Raw genomic sequence first — 20,201 nt, forward strand, 5'->3', positions numbered from 1 at the left:
AAGGAAAAGCTACAATTTTTGAGTGTGTTCTTAACTAGGAAATTCTATGACTTTTACAGCAATCAGAGTACTAAAACATCAACACATACCACACACCTTTGAAGCAATATCAAATCGGAACAAATTATCAACAAAAAGAACTCGAAACATCAAATATTCAAAAAACAAATCGAAATCCCCAAATAGGAAACCTTAAGAAGAGGAATCATCTTTGTGACTTTTACCTTCTAGTGTCTTTTTTGTGACAAAAACTTCAAGTGTTCTTTTACACAATTGCCCATGTTCGAAAGATATGATGTTTCTAAAATTCCAGAACTATACGAATAGTGATGACATGAAAGTAAATGGGCCTCCAATTTTCCTCCTTAATGAAAAAGCATATGGCCCAAGTAGATAAAAGCCACGCTCCCTTTCTTGAGCACAAACTGTAGAAGAAGAAGGGCTACTCCCCTTGTAATCGCTCTCAGCCTCCATTCCTGCAAACAAACAAAGATGGGGAAGAAGACGAAGAAGGCCGGCAAAGGCAAAGAGAAAACTGAGAGGAAAACGGCCAAGGCTGAGGAGAAGAAAGCTCGACGAGAAGGCAAGAAGCTCTCTCCTGAAGACGACATAGACGCTATTCTCGTATTTACTCTCTTCCTCTGCTTCTTTTGTTTTCATTAGGTTCTGTCTATACAGCAAAGAGGTTTCTTATTCCTTGTCTGAATTTCACATGGGGTCTCTGTTCATAGTTTTATAGATTTATTTATTGATTTAAAAGAGGCTACTTTAGTACAAGTGGTCTAATGTTGTGTGTTGTTTACCAGTTGAGCATACAAAAGGAAGAAGCTAAGAAGAAAGAGGTCCTTGTTGAGGAAAATGTGCCTGCACCATCTCCTAGGTCAAACTGCTCGGTTAGGCTTTGCTTTATGTGTCTTTTAAAATTTGAAACTTTTATTTTATCTAAAACTTTTCAATTTTGTTGAATCTGTGTGTGATGAAACATTTATGCAGCTTACTATAAATCCCTTGAAAGAGACTGAGTTGATACTCTATGGCGGCGAGTTTTATAATGGCCAAAAGGTTACCTTTCAAAATTTTGGCTTTATTCTACTCTTTATTTAATAAGTGTTTGATTCTCTAAAGATTTAAATAAAAATTGTTTCTTTTGTGTGAATGCAGACATATGTATATGGTGATCTGTACCGATATGATGTCGATAAGCAGGAGTGGAAGTTAATTTCAAGTCCCAACAGTCCACCTCCTCGCAGCTCTCACCAGGCAGTTGCTTGGAAGAATTATCTCTACATATTTGGTAGGTTTAGTTTTTCTCTTTCTTTCTCTTTCATCTTCATTCCTCTATCTTTCAAATTTGTAAGCCTCTTTTATTTCTTATCGATTAGGTGGTGAGTTTACATCGCCAAACCAAGAGCGGTTCCATCACTACAAGGTGAGAGTTGCATATTTTTGTGTGTTTTATCAGTCTACTACTATTTTTTTGTTTCTCACATGGGTTTGATTTATAGGACTTTTGGATGCTGGACGTGAAAACTAACCAATGGGAACAGTTAAATTTAAAGGGATGTCCTAGTCCCCGTTCTGGTCATCGTATGGTAAGTTTTCCATGTATCCTTAAAACTAATCTATGTAGTCGCTAACATACTGCTGGAATAACTTCGCATTTGCTATTCCCCCTCTCACTGAAACATGAGAATATGTAGACTCTACATTATCCATTAATCAAACACTGAGACTAATATCAGTTTGTTTTCTCACACTTCGTTGTGTAGTTTATAGATCATGGATGGGAATCTGGAATATTTGTCTCTTGTGTTCTCCTTAATTTTCAAACTCTCTTTTTTGATGAATATATAAATGTATTGAACTATACTGTATTTAGTTGTTTGATTAGTGGAAGTGAAATTTTAACTAATCAACTCTTGCTCCCCCCCCCCCCCCCTCTCTAGTAACCAACCCATCAAGTTCTTATTCGGCTTTTGTTGTATCTTCCTGTTCTCCAGGTATTATACAAGCACAAGATTATAGTTTTTGGTGGCTTCTATGACACTCTACGTGAAGTAAGGTAATTTACTCATTGCGTAAGAAGTATATCATGATAGTGGTTTTTCTCCTTTTTTGTTTAATTATTTTGGTTTGGATAAATCCTTTTGTAAGAAATTTCAGTTAATGAAACTGGAAAATGTAAATCTTAGCTACTACTGAATTAGGATCTTAGTGTCACTTTATGTCTAAGTTTTTTTTGTTTTGTTCTTTATTATAAGTTTACTTCTGCCAACCCCTGCAGGTATTACAATGATCTCTATGTGTTTGACTTGGACCAATACAAGGTAAAACCTACATACCATCGAAGAAGTTTCAACTTCCCACCCATCCTACCTCTCGGAAGCTCTTTACTGAATATATTTTGGTGTCTCTTTGATAGTGGCAAGAAATAAAGCCTAAGCCTGGTGCCATGTGGCCTACAGCTAGAAGCGGTTTCCAGTTCTTTGTTTATCAAGATGAGGTTAGTTTAACGAGGTTGATGTCTATATTATATCCTGGAGTTAAAGCTCTTGTCTCTTTTCCTGAACGAAAAATTAATAGAAAATGACAGATTCATTTCCAAAGCTCCAAGCATGAACCATTTATTGATAAGAAAGCGTTTCATGCTGCAGATATTCTTATATGGTGGTTATTCAAAAGAAGTCTCATCTGAGAAGAGCTCTGAGAAAGGAGTTGTTCATGCTGATTTATGGTCTCTTGATCCCAGAACCTGGGAATGGAACAAAGTATGTACTTTTATAATTAGTTCTATCAACTAGATGGAACTCTTATTCTTTCTTTGTTGTTGTAATTAGGTGAAGAAAATTGGGATGCCTCCTAGCTCCCGTGCAGGGTTTTCGGTATGTGTCCACAAAAAGCGTGCTTTGCTGTTTGGTGGTGTCGTGGATATGGAAATGGAAGGTCAGGAAATGGTTATATCCTTTGTTTTTTTTTTTTTGCATATCTGAATCTGTATAGTTGAATTATCATCGACTTGTGTAATTTATTTGGCAGGTGATGTAATGATGAGTTTATTCTTAAATGAGCTCTATGGCTTCCAGTTAGATAATCGCCGCTGGTAAGAATCCAATTGAGATGTTCTTCTGAGTACTTTTCTTGTTTTCTTCTAAATCTTACCTTATCTACAGGTACCCCATAGAGCTACGAAAAGAGAAATCATCAAAAGATAAGGTATGTTTATGTCTACCTAGAGTTTCTGTTACGTGCTGTATTTACATGTTACCATCATTTTGATCTCTATGGACATATGTACGGTTACAGGCAAAGAAGAATTTAGAGGCCAAACCTATCGCAATTAATGATGATGATGATGATGATGATGAGATGGATTCAGCGTCGGCCATGGGTGATGTGGCAGGCTCTTCCGATGGGATTTCTGAACGTATGGCAGCATGTCTAACTGTTGAAGGAAGTACACTTAATACTGAGTCTGATAAAAGTAAAGCTCTAAAGGGAAGACTAGATCCACAAGTCTCTGTCTCAGAAGAGGTTTGTTCAATAACATTGTGTTAAACTTGTGTTATGAGCTTTTGTGCCAACTTGTTATTTTTTTTCTTTGGTGCAGGTTGTAAAACCATGTGGACGTATTAATTCTTGCATGGTTGTTGGGAAGGACACCTTATACATATATGGTGGCATGATGGAGATCAAAGATAAAGAAATAACTCTTGATGATTTGTATTCTCTTAATCTTAGCAAACTTGACGAGTGGAAGTGTATCATTCCGGTTTGTTCAACCTCAATCTACATTCTATTTTCTTTCTTTCTGTTGATTAAAAATTGAAAACTAATGTTATATCTTTAAAACAGGCGACTGAAACAGAGTGGGTGGAAGTCTCAGAGGATGAAGAAGGGGACGAAGATGAGGATGAAGATGATAGTGAGGATGAAGGAAACAGTGAGGAGTCTGATGATGAAGATGACGATGAGGAAGTAGAGGTACTTGATGTTTGGTCTCTTCTTTTAGCTTCTTCAGCCCTTTCTCTTGTTGTTGGCTTTGACTCAATTTGGCCATGTAAAATCTAGGCAATGGATGTTGATGGATCAGTGAAAGTAGGAGAAGTTGTTGCAATGATTAAAGGTGAAGGAAAAGCCCTCCGAAGAAAAGAGAAACGAGCTCGGATAGAACAAATCAGAGCTAATCTAGGACTCTCAGATTCACAGAGAACCCCAGCGGTAATAATTACTTAAGAGTTTTAGTGAGAATCTGTTTGAAGCTTTCTGCTAATTTGATCATATGATGTCTTTGAAGCCTGGAGAAACTTTGAAGGATTTCTATAAGCGCACAAATATGTACTGGCAAATGGCTGCCTATGAGCATACCCAACATACTGGCAAGGTATGCTAATTTCTGTTTTGATTTAGTATCTAATGAAACGTATACTGTTAGCAGTTTTGTTCTGTTTTTAAGGATGAGTCATGACATTATGATCCACATGTAAAATTGGCATTGTAGGAGCTGCGGAAGGATGGTTTTGACCTTGCAGAAACTCGGTATCTGGAACTCAAACCCGTACTAGATGAGGTCAGATGAATCTCTCCATTTTTTTTTTCTTTTCTCTCTATAGTTTTTAAAAGTAACCAAAGTTCTGATAAGTGATGATGGTTGAATGTAAATCTGCAGTTGGCAATACTTGAGGCAGAGCAAAAGGCTGAAGAAGCAGAAGCACCTGAGTCTAGTGGTACCTCTAGAAAGGGAGGCATTGCAAAGAAGAAGAGATAGATGCTTTGCAGCTTCTTCAAAAAGCTACCATTTATATACAGTTGAATATCAGTTTTAAAGCTGGATTTTTTTGTGTCTTAATGCGATTATGTGAGACTGTTTCGGAAGAATTTAATCTTTTGAGTATTTATTATACTTCCATAAAATCTACAATATTGTCTGAAGCCAATGTTAGGTTCTACAATTGAAATGGGCTTCGTAGCCCAAATTTTTGATTTTTAAAGTTAGTTTGAAGTCCAACCTACATGAATTAACAAATATGAATTAATGATGTATTGTTTCGAAACAAAATAAATTTAATGATGGACTTTTCTTTTTGAATCCATTTTTTAAAAAAATATAATATATTTAATTATTAGACCAAAATTAAATTAAATTGGAAGGGTATTTATGATTGAAAACAATTTTTTATTCAACAGTTAGTTATTTTTTCAAATTAAAAAACGCTGACTAAATCTAATCTATTAATTTAGGGTTCTATTTTTATCTACTATTAACAAGTCATAGTAGGACCACTTAAAGAATTAGTCAATATGACATATTTGATTATTTGTATTAACAATAAACCAACTATAAATATATTAACAATAAGGGAAATTTGGAAAAATGCCATCAATGAGATTATATTTTGAAAACTACACTGTTTCTATAATTTTTTGAAAACTAAACTTATTTATAATTGAAGTGACTAAATTAACCTTACCAATAGAGTAAATAATTTCAATATTTAAGTAAAAAAATAACAGAAATCGAACAAATAAAAATAAATTATTTATAAATCATTTTAATTTATACAATAAAAAATCTGGAACTTGATATTATTTGTTTAAAACTTCTGGTTTTAGTATCTTTTAAATCATTGTAGTTCTTCTTTTTCTTTTGTATCTGAGGAGAAAGTCACAATCGTCAAACATGTAATTTGGAGTTTGATGATTCTTTTTGTTATAGACTATAGACTCTTATTTCATCAAAAAGTAAAGGTTTGTTAATACATAATGTTTCTTGTAAATTCAACCAAAACATTCACAATCTTTTGACACATTCACGTAATGGATGTGCTCCATATTGTACCAATAGCTGAATTAGCTTCAAGGCTTCCAAAATTCAGAGTTTGTCTTCTTTGTAGGAAAATAATACAATCGTGTGCAATATGGAGCATAAACATAATCTTATAGGAGTATTCAATATATGATTATGTTCAGTTGTGGCTGCAACGGTTTCCTGAGCATATGTTTATGCTCTAGATCCCCCAATTTTAGAGATTATGTTTTAGAGATAACATTTTAAATATTTCAATAGTTCTCCATATAAAACTTTTATATATTATAACTTACTAAAATTCTAAAATATTATAATTCAAAAAATTATGTCGTAGATGATTACAATACTAATAGTTTCGAGTTTTTCATTATTAAATATTTTTAATTTAAAATTTAAATAAAGGGCAGAATAGTCTTATAAAACATAAATAAGTGTAGTTTTCAAAATAATATTAAAACAGTATATTTTTCAAAATTACAATCTTAAATAGGGTATTTTACAAATTATCCAAACCAACTATAAATTTGATTTTTTTAATTATAATAAAATATGTTGAGAAAGAATCTAACAAAATCTTAGTTTAAAATTTAAATATTTTTTTATAAATAACACATTAATATATTTCGAAATTAGTAATATAATATTATTATAAGTAAATTTAACTAAAACTTATTATAAAAAGAAAATAAAAAATTCTTTATACTAACTTTTTTATAGATTCTATGATATATTCCGTATTATATAAAAATAGAATTGCTATATGAATTAAATATTAAAAATATATTAAATAGGTAAATTAACAAAAAAAAATTTATTTTATTTTTGACTTAAATAAATTATTGATCATCATTATAATGGATTAAACTTCGAAAACTATATAATACTTTTATATTAAAATAAAATGTATTAACATAAGTTAAAATTGTATATTTACAGCCATATATTATCTTTTATTTATTTTGAAACTATTAGCAATATATTGCTTAGCAATATATTGCTTAAAAATGTTTATATACAAAAATATAATAATATATAATAACTTTAGTTCATATACTATTTAAAAATATGTTATTAGTAAAATATGAAATTTCAGTAATTCATTTAAAATATTAGTGACAAAAATCAAATTTTAATTATAAATTTTATATTATTTTAATTGTAACAAAATTTGTTGATAAAAGAATTAAAAATATCACCAAAATTCAAATATTTTATAAAATAATACAGTAATGTAGTACCAAAACAAATTCAAAATTCATGTATTATTCCAAACTCAAATAGTTGTGTAATTTTCCAAAGTTGTCTCGAAAAAATATATTATTTTGAAAATAAATATTCAAACTCAAAATGATAATATTTCAAATTTTACAAAAGACAAAATCATGGATAATAAAGATTAACTTTTTGAAATGTACCTGAAAGAAACTAACTATATATGTTGTAAAAATTTAAAGTAACCTAATGTTTTGACGTCTTAGTTTAAAAAAAAATAGAACTTAATATCATAACATCCAAAACAAATATCCTATATAATAAATTTAATAAAATAGTATGATAGATACTACTATGTATAAAGTTTACTAAAACAATAGGATTATATTATTTAAAATAAATAAATCCCGTAAAATACTAAAATGAGATATGTTAAAGTATATTTTCTTAAACACAACATGTAAATATAATTATTTTAGTCATATTTATTTTCTATAATATAAATAAATAAAATTTAAAAATGTATTATATGCAAATTTTTAAATTAAAGAAAACAACATAATTTGAATGAGGTTCTCTATTTGAGTATTTCTTATTTTTATTTATTTTACATAACTCGAAAATATATTAATAAGTAATAAAAATCAATAACAAAGTAAATTTTTTTAAAAAACCATTATATATTAATAATACTGAATAAGAAATATAAACAATAATATGATATAGTAATACAATATATAACACTAAAATAGAATTATATATTTAAAACATTTTTAATAATATAAATATATTTTAAAAATATAAATATATCCGCACGAACGTGCGGGTTAAAATCTAGTTCTTTACTTATTTTTCAAAAGTTTTAAGACATTAATCCATAACAAAAGTTACAAAACTAACACAGCCAAACATAAAATAAAAAAATAATCTACCAACAACTAACATATATATCAGATCAATTTTATATTTTAACATATGACTAACTAAAACTAAATGAAAACTTAATCGAGAACAGACTCAGCGGACATGCTAGCACGAAGTGTCAAGAATCAACCGTTTTTGTCGTCCACGTGACTAACTAAAACTAAATGAAAACTAATTGTCGTTTTTATCCCAAATTGTTTTTATCTTTTTATGTCAACATTCGTCTTCAAACTTGACCATAGGAGCTGGTTAAATTTGGAAATTATGAAGTATTTTCTCATTAAAACCTTAGTTTGACAAAACAATTTGGGATAAAAACGAAACCAAAGAAAAAGAGCATAACACCTCATGATCAAGAGGATCAGTGTAATGAGAGTTCTACGAGTCAAAGTTTCAGGTGAATGAATTCACACACTTTAGTGCTTTCTGCGTTGGTGAAGAAATCAACCAATTGATCTTCACTTTTTGTGTAACAAAAAAGAATAACTTGCTACTCCACTGCTTCTTTGACCTTATGACAATCCACCTCAATGTGTTTGGTCTTTCATGCAACACATTGTTAGATGCTATGTGAATTGCTGTCTGGTTGTCGCAATAGATAGTAATAGGAGAGATTGTCTCTATGCCCAAGTCCCTCAGCATCCCTTGATCATATGAGTTCACTAGTAAGCTTCTTCGTAGATTAGTACTCTGCCTCAGCACTTAAACAAGATACCACCTCATGCTTCTTACTCTTTCAAGTGACCAAATTCCCTATAATGAAGGTGCAGTAACTGGTTGTTGACCTCATGTCCACTCTATCACCAGCTCAATGAACATCACAATATCATGTAATCTCTGTACTCTTGTTATAACCCATCCATACTCATTGCCCTGATGCTTCTCAAATATCTCCAGATCCTTTTTACCATATTCTGGTAGTGTATCTTGGGAGCTTGCAAGTGCTGACTGACTTAATTGACTCCAAAACACACGTCTGGCCTAGTTATGGTAGGTAGATGAGTTTCCTAACCATTATTCTATGGTTTTTGATATAGATGAGTTTTCCTAACCATTATTCTATAGTTTTTGACATCTCCATATGTTTTGCCCTCAACCCCCCCCCCCCCCCCCCCCCTCCCCCCCCCCCCACCCAAAACCTTATAGCCATGTTCTAGTAAAGGTCTTTTATGTGCTTCCTCCAAGATAACATGTGTCACCCACACACAAATCAATTGTGCATTTTCTTTGGGAAAAAAACAGTCCCTCTTTATATCGGCATATCTCAATTCCTAGAAATTACTTTAACTCATCCAACTCTTTAATATCAAAGGAAGATTTAAGAAAAGTTTTGGTTAAAGTGATACCTCCCTTGTCACTTCATGTGGTGATGATGTCGTCCATATATATGCGGATGACCATGATGCCTTGTTGACTGGTGAGAGTGAAAGAGTGTTATCAGCTTCAGACTTAATGAACCCTCTTCCATTGAGAGTTGAACTTAACTTATGATATAAGGCTCTTGATGATTGTTTCAACCCATAGATTTCTTTATTCAATCTACGCACATTTCCTGGTTTTACAAGATGTACCAGACCTGGAGGTGGTCTCATGTAAACCTCATATTCCAATTCTGTTTTTATAAATGCATTCTTGACCTGAATCTGCCATACCCAGTCCAAGTTAACTGCGAATGATAACACAATTCTTATGGCTCTGGAGTTCGGCAACTATAGCAAATGTTTCATGCTAGTCTTCTCCATATGTCTTAGTAAACCCCTTGAGACTAGCCTTGTCTTGCGTCTTTCTATTTTTCCATTAGCTAGGTACTTGATGGTGAAGATCCACCTACTTGACACTGCCTTCTTGCCTTTTGAAAATTTAGCCTCATGCTTAAGTATCATTGATTACCATAGCATTGGTTTTTCCCAACAGATTCGCTCCACTCTTCATGCTCCATTGCTTCTTCTTATCACCTTGGGATATACTCCTGATCCAGTTCACCAATAAAAGCAATGTATTCTTGAGGGTAATGTGCCAATGAGCATGTAGCAAGTTTAGGGTGAGCAACTTCATTGCTATTGAAGTACATTTTGGTGTTTACCCACTTGGATGTTTTCCTCATTCCTTAATGGTTGTACTTCTTCTTGCATTCCATCTTAATCATGGACAACTGAATCGCGGACCAATTTATGTCCTACCATAAGGTCGATTACATAAATGGGTAAGTTCTCTTCCATTATGTATATTTATAGTATGACCAATCATTGTGGGTAACAATAGATGCCTGAAACCAAGTTATTTTGATTTTTTCTTCCGCCTTTGTATTAAACTTCTCTATGTTTCTTAATACATGCTTTGATACAAAATGATTTTTTTAGTGAATGTGTCACAGTTAATTAACTCTTATTTTTCTAGACGAGGAAAAAATTATATTTTCTCCTCCTATTTACTACGGCAACGAAGAATCAAAGTAACAATTGAATCGTGGACAGTCGAATCATGGACAGCTGAATCATTGATAGCTTGCGATTCATGTTGATTTCACCCCTCCCCCCCCCCCTCATGATCAGGATGGACTACTACTACACCTTCTTCAGCTTCTTGAGGTGTAGGAGGTCCCATGGTTTCCTTACTCTCCTTAGGTTGACTGCTCCAATGTTTTCCAAGATGATTCTCATGTTGTTTACTCTATCTGAGGCTGATTGGGATAAATTGTTCAGCTCATCCCAACTATTTTCATCATAATAGCCTCTGGATTCTACAAACTTTACATCCCTATTGATCGAGACTCTCCTAGTCTTTACTGAATAACACTTATAGCCCTTATGATGAGGAGAATACCCAAGGAACATTGCTCTTTTACTTTTAGGTTCCAATTTGTTTCTCTACTCACCTGGAATCAAAACAAAACAAATGCACGCAAATGATCTATAGAAGGGCGGTTCTTATCAGTACCTCATGTTGAGACTGATCATGAAGGATTCTGGTGGATATCTTGTTGATCAAGTAACAAGCTGTCATCACAACATCTCTCCAAAACCTCTTTGGTACATTTGTATGGAACATTATGTTGTGACCTCCATGAGATATTTGTTCTTTCTCTCAGCCACACCATTTTACCGAGGAGTGTATGGGAAGCTGATTTGGTGGACCACCCCATGCTTTGCTAGGTGTTGTTTGAATGCACATCTGGTATATTTTCCCCTCCATTATCTTATCTAAATTGTTTATCTAGGTATGATAATGGTTAGTGACATAGGTTTGAAAGTTTACAAATGCTTTTAACATCCTATTATTTGATCGCAGCAGTGTGATCTAAGTGTATTTTGATTTCCCATCTATAAATATCACAATGTATTTATGTTGTTCCCTAGATGAACATGGAGCAGTCCACACATCAGAATGCACTAAATCAAAGAAATTTTCATAGATAGTAATAGATTTAGAAAATACACTTGCAATGTTTTCTTAAGATACAAGCCTCACAATCATTTTTAAAAGATATACTAGGCAACATCAAAGGCATGAGAATGAGGATGAGGAAGTCTAGCATGCCACATTACTTCTTTAGGGAAATCATAAATAGAATTGAAGGAAAAGATAAATTAGATGCAAGTATGGTGTCTTCAGTAAGTACAAGTATTCCTTGTTGCGGAAAAGGGCATATTTCAACATGAACTTTACGCGTCGTACCTATTCATTCACAAACTTTGTAGTAGTGCTTATTTCACACTGAACTAAACAAAAATTTCAAATACTACATGAACTTTAGGCATCGTGCCTTCTCATTCTCGAACTTTATAGTAGTGTATATTCCATATTGAACTAAACGAAAATTCAAAAATACTACATGAACTCTCAAAATCGTGCTTATATATATTGACCGTGATTATCTGGAAGTATTCCAAATATCATGACAAGTATCTAAGCACACATTATACAAAAATATTTGTAAGAGTTTTCTGAAAATAACATTTATTTGTGGGCTAAACCTTGTTAAATGAGTCATCAAAAAAAATTATCTTTTCTTTTGTCGGCAAATCAAAAGTGTTAGTCATACATTAATTTATCAAAATGTCGTCATTTTAGATATGTTTTGTAAAATTAAAAAATTACAAAACAACGGATAATTTCATAGAATTTATCTAAAATAACGTCGTTTTAATAAATTAAAGGATAATTAACACTTTTGACGGTCAATATATATAAACACGATTTTGAAAGTCCATGTTGCATTTTTAAATTTTCTAATTTTATAGAATTGGTTTAAATGACGTCTTGATAAATTAACGGATGATTAACACCTTTGACGGTCGATATATAAAAGCACGATTTTGAGAGTCGATGTAGTATTTTTGAATTTCTTTTTAGTTCAATATGGAATATACACTACTACAAAATTTGAAAATGAAAAGGCATGATACGTAAAGTTCATGTAGTATTTTTAAATTTTGTTTAGTTTAGTGTGGAATACGCACTACTACAAAATACGTAAAGGAATAGGTACGATGCGTAAAGTTCATGTTGAAATAGATATTTTTTATTCTTTGTTACACCTTTGCTAAACAATCTACTATAATCAATATCATAAATGTAAACATCATTATGTAAAGATAATATTGCAATTTAAATAAGTAGTTGCTTTTTCAACATATAACAACATAAGATTTTTTTTTTTTGCTAAAGGATTTTAAAACAACATAAGATAATGTACAACTAGTTTTGAAAGGTGATTGAATTTAATCGAAGTAGCTGAATAATCGATTTGGTTTGCTAGTTCTTTTTGTTTATAACCTATGAAGCACGGGGACGGGAATTTGCTTGACGTATCTGTACCGGAGACGTTTCCGGGACGGGGACAGTTTGGGCACGGCACGAGGACACCCTAACGGACGGGGAGTGAATATGGAAACATAATGTTTAGTGTATGGTTTGTTTAAGAACAGATTCACACTCTAATCTAATTCATTTACCTTTTTCTAAAAAGAAAACTAAAAGTAAGAGTTTAACGAGACTTTGAGTTTATATTTTTATTGATAAGTTTATGAATTTTTTATTAGTGAACCAAATTTTGATAATAAATGGTTTACGGATTGCTTTTTCTTATTATTGTTATTTAAAATATTATATTAAACAATTTTATATGAAGATATAGTGTGTTTATTTTTATTTTCAATATATGAATATATATTTTTTCATTGATATATATGTGTCGTCTCCTTATTTATAAAATTTTAGCTTTATCATTTCTTTTTCTGTTTCCGTACCCGTATCTGTCTCAGTGCAATAGAGGGTTATAACTTTATTTGAAAAATCCGATGGTGATTTTTTCTTTTTTTGACCAAAAATTTTACATAGATGTTTTTGACTTGTCATCTTGGATTTTTACGGTGATATTTTCATTTGATGATTGGAGTCTCTCTGAACTTAGAGTCGTTTGTAACTGCATATTTATTTATGGGTTGCTGTGTTGTGTCTCTTATTGTGCTTCTATTTTGTTGGAGATTGCTCTTTAAAACCTAACTCTACATCTTTTTTGGCGAAATAGATCAAATGTGCCTGTAACTCATATATTCATTTATATAGTTGACTTTGAGTGGATTATAGTCTTGTGATTTTTCTCTCTCACATTTCACGTGAAAATTGGTGATCTCGTTTATTTTTATCTTTGAATTGTTACTTCGATCATAGACGTCCTTTTTTCGTAGATTCCTGATGTATTCCTGATGTATTGTCCTTACGTGCTATTATTTTCTCCAAAAATACTTATTGTAGAAATTCTACAACTACAACCAAACCTAAATTCTAAATTGAAGATGTAGTTACAATCCAACCAATCATTCATCGTATATACAAAGAGTTATTCTTGGGTTCACTCCTAGGATGAATCTTTAAGTTCACCAACCAATAGGATTCAAGTATTTTATATTTATAATATTTTTTAGAAAATGAAACAAAATATTGTTAAATTTTATTATGTTTTCAAATAAATAGCTAAAAATAAATAAAAACATTAGTAGTTGCAAAAAAAAATTTAATAAAACTCTAAACCCTAAATTCTAAACCGTAAACCCTAATTTTTTGGGTAAATCTAGAATCTTTGGATAACTCTAAACCGTTGGATGAATCATAGTTTTAATTTTTTTTAAATTAATAAAAACTCTAAACCCTAAATCCTAAACACTAAACCCTAAATCTTTGGGTAAATCCTGAATCCTTGGGTAAACTCTAAACAGTTATATGAATCATAGTTTAAAAAAAAAAATTTGCAACAACTACTGTTTTTATTTATTTTTAGCTATTTATTTTTAAAACATAATATAATTTAACAAGATTTTGTTTACTTTTTTTTAAATATATTAAATATGAAATATTTGAATCTTATTGGTTGATGAACTTTTAGGTTAAGAATAAGTCATATATAAATGTTAATCAGTACCAATAGTTTTTTCGCACTTCACTACTACAACTAATGAAACGATTGATAACAATAGTCAAAACAAGAATTTTTCACAAATTGATTCGATTCGTTTAGATGTAAAAATATTTAAGATATTTGGAGGCATGTTGTTCTTGTTTATTGCGTGAAGGAGCTATCTTCGGATCTAACACGTGGAAGACACACAAACAAAGGCATTGATTTATGAGTTTTCTTGATTTATTTGACTTTCTCCAATTTAGAAATAAAAAGTACAATTTAGAAATAAAAAGTACAGGAATTCATTTTGGCCGGTGCATTATAAATTATGCATACCCTCATTGGAATCCTAATTATCCAATATAAAAATTAAGATAATATCACAACAATAACAAACACTATTTCAAAATATCAAAAAACTTTAAATGACATCCACTTCTTGGTTGAAGTTTTTATTTTTATGATAAATCCCTGAATTAACCGCTTCAGAAACTTATATTATATGTGATTATTTCTAACTAAACATTGTTTATTTTTACATCAAGATCTAGATGAATCATATACGAATTTGAATGTGAGTAGAAGAAGACATTAAGCAATAATCTTAAATTCTCTTACTGCTGTAATTTGTTGTAAGATAAACCAAAATAGCTTTTAAATATCTTATTTTTTAATTTGTAAATTAATAATAGACTAATAAACTTACTTTTAATGTGGCACTTCTTTTTCTTTTTAATAATCTTAAACCTAAACCTATATAAATATATTTATTAGCTAAGATTAGTAATTATTTTTTTCAAAAAAAAGATTAGTAATTATTTAAATATATGTCGTTAAGTGTTTTGTAAGATTTTGATGCCCTAAAGCCAATGTTTCATTTCGTTTCAAGTAAGCACGGCCCTGAATACATGCATTTATCACATTATATACTCCCTCTGTTTTTTTATATAGGTAGTTTTAGCCAAAAAAATTTGTTTCACAATGTAAGGTGTTTGCATAATTCAATGCAACTTATGCATTAATTAAATATTGTGTGACCAATACAATAATACATATATTTTTATTATTGGTTGAGATTGTATATTAAATACTACTTTTTCAAAAAATAATAACTTTCTTGATATTGAAACTTTTAACTAAAACTACTTACAAATAACTACAAATAAAAACAGAGGGAGTATAAAAGAAAATCATTTTCCCTTTTTCTTCTACCCTATGATCATGTGTTAAAAAAAATTTAATGTAAAATACATGAATGAGTATGTTCATACTTTAAAAAAAAAATTACTTATAAATACTTTTTAAAATACTAATCCATATGTTGAATAGTTTTCTTTTATTTCTTGGTTGAAAAAATATAGTTTGATGGTTGTTGAATAATATGTACTACATATGTAATAGGATACCATTGTATACATAAAACTACAACAATAATATACACTAGATGATAACCCGCGCCATGCGTGGGGTGAGTTTTTTAAAATATGTTGTATTGAAATATTACAATTAGAATGCATCTTGTTATCAAGATCTTTTTTTACATTTGATTTAGGGTGAACATTTGGATACCATTTGGTTCAGTTTGGTTTGGTTCGGTTCAGTTATGTTTCGATTTTTTGTGAGTTCGATCCGGTTCGGATCTGCGGGTTCGGTTTGGGTTTGGACTCAGATAACTCATTTTATTTAAAAAAAAAATTCGTATATACTTTAAATTTCTCAAAATATAAAAAAAAAATTATTTATAACATATAAATGTGTATAATGCAAGCTAAAATACTTAAACTTAACATAAAATTTGGTTAGCTTCAATATTCGGATAAGAAATCAATAGATATTTGAAGTATTGGTATTTTGAATATCATTTAACTATTTTAATCATGTATTTTTAACTATTTGTAAATATTTTCAAGTATTTTGGACAACTTAATAACATTTTATATATTTGTATATTCTTTTAGATATTAAATTCTAAAAATAATTAATATATTTAAGTATATAAATCTGGTTTCGATATATTCGATATCCGAAATATTTCGTTTCGGATCAGGTTCCGTTCTAAAAAATATCATCTTAATAACATCTTACAATTTTTGGTAATTTATAGACGTTTTTAAAAAATTTAAAATATAACATATATGAAAAATCTATTTTTTAAAATATGTTTAAGTGATTTTTTTATTATATTAATTAAAATAAAATGTAGAGGATACAAATTTTTTTATCAAATATTTTGATTTGTAATCATTAATTATCATATATACGTTAATCATATTAGGTAATTTCGTAGCTTTTATTTAAGGAAATAAACTTACGTAGATTTTATTTAAGGAAAGAATTTAAGACTACATATTAATATGATAATTATTTTAATAAAAAGTATAATATATATTTATATGGACCAACATATTTTCTAAGGATTTATGAAAATCATCTTAGTGATGACACGTGGCTACAAAACATGTTGTAATGTTGCAGGATTAATATATAGGGGATTACACTATATCTTTAGGCTAGAAATACACTTTGATGTGTGTAATTCATATTGTTTCATGTATCACATACATTTGTATTAGCGTTCAGGACTCGGTACTTTAGACATCAAGCCAAACTCGATCATGTTTGTATTCCCTTGAATTGAATGGATGATTAAGGCGAGTAAACTTGCAATTTTATTCCAATAAAGGAATCATGGTTGAACCTTGGTTCACATTCCAGTATTTACGGAATTCAGATTCGCACTAATGTTGAACCTTGGTTCACATTCGTCCAAGTTGATCGGATGAATAAGTCGAGTGATTTCGCTCTCTGATTCCAATCTGGGTAAACATGGAAAAGTCAGTGAAAACCGCTTCACCATGGAAATACCGCAAACCAAAGTTCAGGTTATATTTTTCATAGGTTGATAGCAAAAAAGCGGACCAAGGTTCACATTGCTAAAATCGGTCGGACACAAAAGCCGAACTATTATTCACAAAAAACTGAACCTAGGTTCGTATCAAAACCAAACGCAAGTTCGCACTAAAACCAAGCCCAAGTTCGTATCAAACGAACTCATGTTCGTATAAAAACAAAGCTCAGGTTCGTATCAAATTCGTTGCCACTCATTTACCTTTTAATTTGACTACGGTCGACGTAGTAGGATTATCATTCTTCCTATTGCCAGGCTGAGGAGGTATCCGAGCCATATGACTGTTTGTTGAGAAAAAATTAATGGGGGAGTGGGTCACATGGCAGAAGAGAATCCCAATCGTTCCGATCTATAGGAGAGGGGATCTACTGCCAGTAAAAGCACTTATGAAAGGGGATAATTGAATAAAAAATGAAGGAGATAATTATCTATCCACTTGATCGTTCGTTCGATAACAGCTCCCTCTATCGTTTTCATTTTCCATTAGGATCCCAACATTTTGCAGCTTATTGACCTCGATAATTTGGTGGAAAGGCTCTGACTTTGATTGGTTTATCTGAAAAATCAACAAGAACACAATGAGATTAGGAAAGAATATTCGCAAAATCGAATGGGTAAGTTGTCTAGAAATCATTGTTGCCCAATTTTGGAATAGATTCGCCTCCGGTTTGTAAATCGAGGCATCATTAATCCTACAAAAGAGTAATCTGAATGTCAATTTCTTATATTTAGACGAGAAGCATGTTTCAATTCTCCGGTTTGACTTCATCTGAACGTGGAATGTTCCCTCTCGATCGCTTGAGTGAATCCGGTGGGTTCTTCAAGTTTCCATGAGGTCATCTGAACTTTGCATCTCGCCGATAGGATAAGGAGCCCAGTCATGTTTTTGATCGAAATGATGTAAGTTGGGTAAAAAACATATGACATCTGGTGAAGTAGCTAACCAACAATTGGGGGATCAAAAACCACGGTCGGAGTCTATGAAGCACTCTTGTGTAGACACATGAAGTCTGGTGATAGTGTCCACGAACGTTGATCAAATGTAAGGATTAGAATCTATATTTGTTTCAGCTCATCATAGTATTCTAATAGTTGTTCGATCGATTTACTTTCAACATTTTATGGTTTTCAATTATGGTAGTTCAAGATACGTCATCGGCACTGGGGATTAATTTATTTATAAGGAGATGAAACGGTTAACTCTCGGAGATCTCGAATTCTGTCTCCCTCTTCTTTTTGAATTATGAGGTCGATTTCATAAGCAAGACCATGATTAACCCAAATCTCTTAAATGGGGTTTTTAGCTTTGGTTAAGAAATCGTTCTTAACTTTTCTTAGATTTTAACTAAGAAAAGCTAAGAATCATCTCTTAAATAAAAGATAAAAGAATCATTTTTTAACCGAAAAGTGTAAAAAAAAAAAATGTCAAATCATGAGTTAAGAACCCCGATTAAGAAACCAGGGTTAATCATGCCCGGCCCAGAATACATTAGGCATTGATCTGTCCCAACGACTCCTTAGTCACAAAGTCCTCCCCAGCGTCTTCTTAGGCCTCCCCGTTTTCGGTATGGAAATATTCACACTTGAATAACAGAATATCCCATTACAAAAGTGATGCTGATTTTAGGGGTGATTAACATTATGATAATTAAATAATTTTAAATAATTTTTAGTGCAACTTACACATTACCTGCTGTGTATCTTACGTCTACTCCTATTAATCAACATAAAATAACACCAACATGCATGAGCTCACACTTTATATAAACCCTTGTCAAGTTTCTTAAACCATCACAAACACAAATCCCACAAACAAACAATCTTTCTCTAAAAGTTAACATTTTCTCCTCTTCAAGATGGCTTCCAAAACTCTTGCCATTGTTCTCCTCTTCAACATCATCTGCTTCACTGCAGTTAACGCTACAGGTTGTCCCAATGCCGTAAATTTAGTTACGGTGTGTGCAGATTTGTTGAATGGAGTGGTCAAGGTTTCTCTGCCAGCAGGAACCGAATGTTGCACACTTCTCAAAGGCATTGTGGACGCAAATGCAGCAGTTTGTCTTTGTACCGCTGTTAAAGCTAATATCGGAAGCCTTCTTCCCTTGTTGAACATTCCCCTAGCTGTCAGCCTTACACTCAATGCTTGTGGTGTTCCATCGGGTATTCCATGCCTCTAAAACAATATGTTTTATATATTTCTTGAAAACTTTTATGTGTTTTTGTTTTCAGGAAAATGAGTTATGTTCTATGTTGTTTAAGTTTTTTTTTTTTGTTTTCCACATAAGGTCTTTATAATGACCATTGAGTTTGCAAAAGTTGTAGTCACGTACTTCTTTGTCGTACTTTATCAATTAATAGAAAAACACACACTTTAGTTTACTTTTTCGATTATGAAACCATTTCAATAACCGTATTGCTCCTGAGAAAGAATATATATATATATATATATATATATATATATATATGTTTTTCAATAGTCTGAATTTGTATAACATGGAGACTGTTGGAAATGACTGCACAATTTCGCAATAACCGGGTTAAAGTTAGCCTACTCGACAACCCGGAAATCCCATAAAACTTCGCATGTGTCAACCTAAAATAAAAATAAAAACATCCAACAAAAAAAGAGCTCGCTAGGAAAATAATCAACCGACTATAGCGCGGGTAAAAAAGAAAAGAACATCATGTTGAGATGAAGCATAAAAGAGATTCCCGGGACAAGAGTTGATCACGCTAAGCTCACAGGCCTTCGATCTCTTAGCTCTTATTATCTTTAAATCAGCTCGTCGACTGGCTGTTCTTTGTAATCACCAACCTAAAAAAAACATAAAATAAAACTATAATCTGTGATAAAATTCGTCAATCCAAATCTGTAACATATTCTGAATATGTATAACATGGAGACTGTTGGAGATCAGCTGCACAACTGAAACCAGTAGTACATGTAAAAT

General features: G+C 31.4%; 2 protein-coding genes across 2 annotated transcripts; both read left to right on the forward strand.

Annotated features, from left to right (window-relative positions):
* Positions 1–421: 421 nt before the first annotated feature.
* On the forward strand, positions 422–4,893 carry LOC108837133 (uncharacterized). Its single transcript, XM_057006517.1, has 20 exons — positions 422–624; positions 807–893; positions 994–1,062; positions 1,162–1,294; positions 1,383–1,429; positions 1,506–1,592; positions 2,001–2,062; positions 2,285–2,327; positions 2,423–2,503; positions 2,655–2,768; positions 2,838–2,943; positions 3,037–3,100; positions 3,171–3,213; positions 3,304–3,531; positions 3,608–3,769; positions 3,853–3,981; positions 4,069–4,218; positions 4,295–4,381; positions 4,499–4,567; positions 4,667–4,893. Exons 1-20 carry the CDS (start codon positions 493–495, stop codon positions 4,763–4,765), a joined length of 1,992 nt encoding a protein of 663 aa, XP_056862497.1. The 5' UTR covers positions 422–492; the 3' UTR covers positions 4,766–4,893.
* Positions 4,894–19,106: 14,213 nt separating this feature from the next.
* Positions 19,107–19,487, forward strand: LOC130509935 (14 kDa proline-rich protein DC2.15-like). Its single transcript, XM_057006251.1, has 2 exons — positions 19,107–19,410; positions 19,480–19,487. The coding sequence occupies exons 1-2, from the start codon at positions 19,107–19,109 to the stop codon at positions 19,485–19,487; spliced, it is 312 nt and encodes a 103-aa protein (XP_056862231.1).
* Positions 19,488–20,201: the final 714 nt, after the last annotated feature.

The sequence above is a fragment of the Raphanus sativus genome, chromosome 3 (assembly GCF_000801105.2).
Source record: "Raphanus sativus cultivar WK10039 chromosome 3, ASM80110v3, whole genome shotgun sequence".
Taxonomy (NCBI): Eukaryota; Viridiplantae; Streptophyta; class Magnoliopsida; order Brassicales; family Brassicaceae; genus Raphanus; species Raphanus sativus.